This window comes from Polyodon spathula, chromosome 1 (genome assembly GCF_017654505.1).
Source record: "Polyodon spathula isolate WHYD16114869_AA chromosome 1, ASM1765450v1, whole genome shotgun sequence".
Taxonomy (NCBI): domain Eukaryota; kingdom Metazoa; phylum Chordata; class Actinopteri; order Acipenseriformes; family Polyodontidae; genus Polyodon; species Polyodon spathula.
Window position 1 is genome coordinate 64,097,055 of NC_054534.1, and position 7,111 is coordinate 64,104,165.

A 7,111-nucleotide genomic window follows, 5' to 3' on the forward strand; every position below is an offset into this window, starting at 1 on the left:
TCTGCCAATTTTCTTCAGCTGAAAACAAGCAAATCTGAACTCCATCTAGTAGGATCTAAAACCCAGTTTAAAAATCTCAATAGAGCTGCCCTGAACCTCGTAAACTGTCTGATGCTGCCTTTCCACCCTGTACGAAACCTTGGCCTACTTCTGGACAGCAACGTGCCAGATTACTGCAACTCTCTCTGTGGTGGTCTTCCGGCATGAGCCATCAACCGAATGAAGCTAGTTCAGAATGCCACTGCCAGGATCCTTACAAGATAAAAAACCTGAATACATCACCCCCTGTCTTGCCCAGCTGCACTGGTTACCTGTAAAGTTCTGTACTGCTTTCAAAATTCTCCTGCTCATCTCCAATGCTCTTCATCACACAGGTCCTGAGTACCTCTTCAACCTGCTGACCCACTATTTCCCTGCCCACAAGCTGAGGTCCTCCGACTATGGCCTACTTGTTATCCCTAAGCAAAAGTGCACCACACTTGGAGAACACTTGCTTAGCTTCATGGCTCCGACTCTCTGGAACTCTCTCCCAGCTTTAGTGTGTGATGCTTCCACCATCGCTCGCTTTAAATCAACTCTCAAGACTCACTTAAGAACATAAGAACATAAGAAAGTTTACAAACGAGAGGAGGCCATTTGGCCCATCTTCCTCGTTTGGTTGTTGGTAGCTTATTGATCCCAAAAATTCATCAAGTAGCTTCTTGAAGGATCCCAGGGTGTCAGCTTCAACAACATTACTGGGGAGTTGATTCCAGACCCTCACAATTCTCTATGTAAAAAAGTGCCTCCTATTTTCTGTTCTGAATGCCCCTTTGTCTAATCTCCATTTGTGACCCCTGGTCCTTGTTTCTTTTTTCAGGCTGAAAAAGTCCCTTGGGTCCACACTGTCAATACCTTTTAGAATTTTGAATGCTTGAATTAGGTCGCCACGTAGTCCTCTTTGCTCAAGACTGAACAGATTCAATTCTTTTAGCCTGTCTGCATATGACATGCCTTTTAAGCCCGGGATAATTCTGGTCGCTCTTCTTTGCACTCTTTCTAGTGCAGCAATATCTTTTTTATAGCGAGGTGACCAGAACTGCACACAATATTCAAGATGAGGTCTTACTAGTGCATTGTACAGTTTTAACATTACTTCCCTTGATTTAAATTCAACACTTTTCACAATGTATCCGAGCATCTTGTTAGCCTTTTTTATAGCTTCCCCACATTGTCTAGATGAAGACATTTCTGAGTCAACAAAAACTCCTAGGTCTTTTTCATAGATTCCTTCTCCAATTTCAGTATCTCCCATATGATATTTATAATGTACATTTTTATTTCCTGCGTGCAGTACCTTACACTTTTCTCTATTAAATGTCATTTGCCATGTGTCTGCCCAGTTCTGAATCTTGTCTAGATCATTTTGAATGACCTTTGCTGCTGCAACAGTGTTTGCCACTCCTCCTACTTTTGTGTCATCTGCAAATTTAACAAGTTTGCTTACTATACCAGAATCTAAATCATTAATGTAGATTAGGAATAGCAGAGGACCTAATACTGATCCCTGTGGTACACCACTGGTTACCACACTCCATTCTGAGGTTTTTCCTCTAATCAGTACTTTCTGTTTTCTACATGTTAACCACTCCCTAATCCATGTACATGTGTTTCCTTGAATCCCAACTGCGTTCAGTTTGAGAATTAATCTTTTGTGCGGGACTTTGTCAAAAGCTTTCTGGAAATCTAAATAAACCATGTCATATGCTTTGCAATTATCCATTATCGATGTTGCATCCTCAAAAAAATCAAGCAAGTTAGTTAGACACGATCTCCCTTTCCTAAAACCATGTTGACTGTCTCCCAGGACCCTGTTACCATATAGGTAATTTTCCATTTTGGATCTTATTATAGTTTCCATAAGTTTGCATATAATAGAAGTCAGGCTTACTGGTCTGTAGTTACCTGGTTCAGTTTTGTTTCCCTTTTTGTGGATCGGTATTACGTTTGCAATTTTCCAGTCTGTCGGTACCACCCCTGTGTCAAGAGACTGCTGCATGGTCTTGGTTAGCGGTTTGTAAATTACTTCTTTCATTTCTTTGAGTACTACTGGGAGGATCTCATCCGGCCCAGGGGATTTGTTTATTTTAAGAGCTCCTAGTCCCTTTAACACTTCTGCCTCAGTTATGCTAAAGTTATTTAAAACTGGATAGGAACTGGATGACATGTGGGGCATGTTGTTAGTATCTTCCTTTGTAAAAACTTGTGAAAAGTAATCATTTAATATATTTGCTATTTTTTTTCTTCATCTACGATTTTGCCATTTGTATCTCTGAACATTTAATCTCCTCTTTGAATGTTCTCTTGCTGTTGTAATATTGGAAAAACATTTTGGAACTGGTTTTAGCTCCCTTAGCAATGTTCATTTCTATTTCTCTCTTGGCCTTTCTAACTTCCTTTTTGACTTGCGTTTGCAGTTCCGTGTACTCTTTCTGCGTACTTTCTTTTTGGTCCTTTTTTAATGCTCTGTAAAGTGCCTTTTTCGCTGAATATTTTTTTTAATTGATCTATTAAACCATTTTGGCAATTTAGTTTTACATTAGATTTGTCTACTTTAGGGATGTAATTGTTTTGCGCCTCTAGTACTACATTTTTGAAGAACAACCATCCTTCTTCTGTGGGTGTTTTCTCTATTTTACTCCAATCTACTTCTGTTAGTCTCTGTTTCATACCTTCATAGTTTGCTTTTCTAAAATTGCAAACCTTAGCTTTAGTCATTACTTTTGGGGTTTTACAAAACACTTCAAATGAGACCATGTTGTGGTCTGAGTTTGCCAGTGGTTCTCTGACCTCTGTTTTAGTTATTCTACCTTCGTTATTTGAAAAGACTAAATCAAGGCATGCCTCCCCTCTAGTCAGTGCCTTGACAAATTGTGTTAGGAAGCAGTCATTTGTCATTTCCACCACTTGTTCTCTCTTCCTTTCCATGCTCTTTAAGGCTGATATCTGCTATTAGCTGCTGTGTCTTTGCTACTTCTTTTTTTTTAACTGTATCTTATACTCATGATTCGATACAACATATGCATCCACAATGTTCTAGAATTTTCACATCCTAGCCTTGTATTTGATGTATTATGCATTGTCTTTCTCTGTATTTAATGTATTATGCATGGTTTTTTACTATATCTTGTAAAGTGCTTTGTGATGGCGGTCCACTATGAAAGGCGCTATATAAAATAAAGATTGATTGATTGATTAATAAATATTTGCCATTTCTGAACCTCAAAATACATTTTCAAACAGTTTAAGATTGATAACAAATAAATTATATGGCAAAGATCATATACATTTTCCAGTGTGGACATGGTAACAGGCAACATGCAGAAAAATCGTAAGACATTGAGAATGATATTGAGAAATATTTGTGAAAGATTCATTCAGTTTTAATACATATTCTACTATTGAGTGTTTTATACAGTTATGGATGAGACTCCAGATCACTAAAGATTGAAACTGCTTCAAAGCTGATAGCCAAAGTGTATTATTCTTTTTTTGCAAGCCTGTTCTAAATTGTTGTCACTAATTGTTTGCAATCCATAATTATACACAATCTTCCTTCACGACAACACAGAATCCATTTTGTCCTTGACGTGTATGAAGTTCCCATTAGTGTACTGTTTGAAAATTGAGGAATCGTAGGAGAGAAAAAACCTTTGGTTAACTTGTACAGGCCATTGGTTTCTGCAAACCAATTTGGAATCCATCATAAAATCCTTCATTCAGGACAAGATTGCTATTGGACTTTTTATGTTTTAGAAGAGTGGCGATTTAAATTTTATAGCTCTATTGATAGTTTCTAGTTTTTGTTCTGATAACAATGAGGCTTTTACTGTATTAGATTGATAAAAATATAGCCTTTTGAGTTATTTTAATATATTATTTTAATAGATGTATTGGCCATTTTAGAATGGGCTTGACAATCCTGGCATATGACACTTTTATAGTGAATTATAATTTTTTAAGTTATGGCAGTCTATCCTGAGAAAGATTGTCATCTAGTTAACTTTTTGCCTTTACATCTACTGCTGTGCTTTAGTACTCAATGAGTTATAGATTTTCAATGGTGTAAAACAGTGATGTGTTGTAAAGGCAACATATACCTTAGCGTACTCTACCATGCTAACATGAGTAACTATCTGAGACATTTTTTTCTTATTGTTTTTAAAGTATTAATTTCCAAGTAAAACACATTCTTCCAATGATTTCAACAACAATTGTAAATTTTCAGCATTTCAATACAAAAAATACAGCATTATGAATTGCATTATATCCCTGTTTTATAGGGAATTTTTTAGACCGAGGAAGCACTTTTAAAGACAAAAATGTTAAACTCTAATGTTAACATTTGATAAACTAATGGTGTAATGGTCCATAAAATACTGGAAGGGCTGCTTCACATCATGAATATGTATGATACTGACTGTCCCCCCGCCATATACCTTAGCGTACCCTACCATAACATGAGTAACTTTTTCAACAGGATGTGTGTATTGTTTTTGCTTGTTGGCCTATCTATCCTTTGTGCTTATGCCTGAGTTACTTACTCAAATGGCTCACTGGGGTCAGTACTCTGGAGCTCGGCTGGAATGGGAATCCGCTTGTAGTACATTTCCCAGTCAAAGGCTCCTCGCATGGCATCTCCAGCCTGTGCCTCATACCCAAAGTGGTTGTGGTCGATGACGTCAATCATGGGGCAGACAATTGTTCGGTGGTTTTGAGCAATCTGGTCTGTTGGAGAATGAGGATGGTGGAGGGGAATAAAAAAGGCAGATTTGAATCAGATCGTCCATCATATTAAACCAAAGCACTTGTGTGCTTCCCAGTGGGGGAAGGAGAGATTGTCTACAGCAGGTCCCCACTGGATCCATTTCCAACTCATTTCTCTCTCAGTCTATACTGTGTGCCTATCTGAAATTGGACTTCATGCAGCTGGGCAGTGATTAGAAACAATTACAGTTTTTCAAAGTAGGTTTACACCAGTGAGGCTCACCAAGCCCCAGCCATCTACATCTTTGTCACTCAGCCAGGCTAAGCTGTCCCAGATCTGTCACCCACAGTGCAAGTCAGTAGTGTAAAAACTGCACTTGTTGAGAATTAACCATTTAAAGATGTAGCCCTTGTTTAGATCTAAAAATGAAAAAATAAAAGTGTAAAATAAAACAAATAAAGAGATGCTTTTCGCTACTAGGGGGTCTAATTGACATGCATACAGGGGAACAGTCTATAACAATAAGGACACCAGAAGACAGAAACAACACTATGAAATACAGCCTCAGATTGCTGTCCTGTGTTTTACGGCTGCAGCAATATCAAGGAGAGATGTTACTCAATTTGTAGGGATTCAGATTTTATCCTTTTCAATAGTCAGGGCTTATTATAAATCTTTAATCAATTGAAATATTGCAATACATTATTTCATGGGAAACAATAGTAATTAAATAGCTTTTTTTTTTCCCCAAGTCTATTATATCATAAGTAGAGTTGGCTGAGTAGTAGTATAATCAACAGCTCAAACAATAAAATAATGCCCTGCTGTGAAATACTTGTCAAGCAGACAAAAGTACAGTACATGATTGAATGGGATTAGATCAGTAATTACTTTTTTCTTCTAATCCTTTTCTTACACCTAAGCATCTTTTTCACGGTATCAGCATTTACTACGGCAACTCGTTTACATAATATTCGTGCAATTTATCTTACTCTTTTGACTTTTTAACTTGTTAAAGAGAAACATTCTCACTGACATAATAAACAGCCTGCACTTAAGAGTCAAAAACAGCCCTGCAGGAGTCTTTTCTCATTGATATTTGTGTCCTGCTTGTTTTATTCACTCAACACTTGCATTTTCAGGTGAAGACAATTGATTTCAGCTACCTTTTGTCAGTCAAATTATGTATGCAAGTTATTCACTCTCAAACCTTATCAACAGTGTTTTGGACTGGAAACTTAATGGTCTCTTCATCTGTTTACCAAGTCCCTTGCCACACCTCACAGAAATATACAACTGCAGTGTAGTTCATAATTCAGTACTAAATATCAAATATCTCAATGTACTGCCCAGAGACCCCACTAAGTGTGGACTCTAAAGACAATTTTCTTTTTTTTTGTATGTCCAATCAGGAAAAGATATTCTCCAACAAAAAAGCTTTCCTTTATCCTACCTGACAATCAGACTTACCAAGCAGAGGTGGAAGCCAGTTCACATTAGCCTCACAATGGGAATCCAGGAAGGTTAAGACTTCTCCTTTTGCTACAGTAGCGCCCAGCAGTCGAGTTCGAATCAGTCCCTCTCTCTTCTTTGTTCGTACAATCTTCACCTTAGGGAATCTTGCCATATAGTCTTCTAACTTATCTTTGAGATGTTCTGAAAATAAAAAGAGCATGCATATATATATATATATATATATATATATATATATAGACACATGACCGTTCTATCCTATACATAGTGGCATCTCTACTCAAGGACAAGTTCTGTGTAGAAAAAACTACAATAACATATTTATGAATAATATATTTGGATATATATATTATATATATATATATATATATATATATATATATATATATATATCGTTTAATGTTTTATTGTAGTTTTTCTACATATTTGCTTGTCTTGAGTAGGAGATGCCACTATGTATAGGATAGAACGGTCATGATTGAACAGGGATTGAAGCAATACTTAAATTGAATAGTAGATTTTCGCCAATTTTCCAGGTCAGCTTAACTTTGATATGCTAAAAAGAATCGAAAGATAAATACGTAAGGTCATGCTAACATAAACTTAGCAAGGACACAATTTCAGATTGATATTTATTAACCATATACATACATGTAAATGTAATTTGACGATGTGAGTACTGATAACAGCAGCTTTACATAACTTAGTTTTTTCAACATATATTATAAATAAATGGTGATAAGGTTAAATATTACGTATAGAGCATATATTTACTCAATATTCAAAAAAGATACAGCAAATTGCCTGACATGCAAGCAAAATGTGCTCTTCTGCACTGGAAATTGCGTGACAGTAATGTGAAAACAGTTAAATAATATAAATAATCATTTC

General features: G+C 36.5%; 1 protein-coding gene across 1 annotated transcript in view; it reads right to left on the reverse strand.

Annotated features, from left to right (window-relative positions):
• Positions 1-6,396, reverse strand: part of LOC121322418 (polypeptide N-acetylgalactosaminyltransferase-like 6) — a 50,648-nt gene extending 44,252 nt beyond the window's left edge. The window contains exons 1-2 of the mRNA XM_041262395.1: positions 6,218-6,396; positions 4,584-4,767 (exon numbers count right to left, since the gene is read on the reverse strand). Of these exons, the coding sequence (XP_041118329.1) occupies positions 4,584-4,767; positions 6,218-6,374 (341 nt within the window). The 5' untranslated portion in view covers positions 6,375-6,396. The remainder of the gene's footprint in view (positions 1-4,583; positions 4,768-6,217) is intronic.
• Between the last annotated feature and the right edge of the window lie 715 nt (positions 6,397-7,111).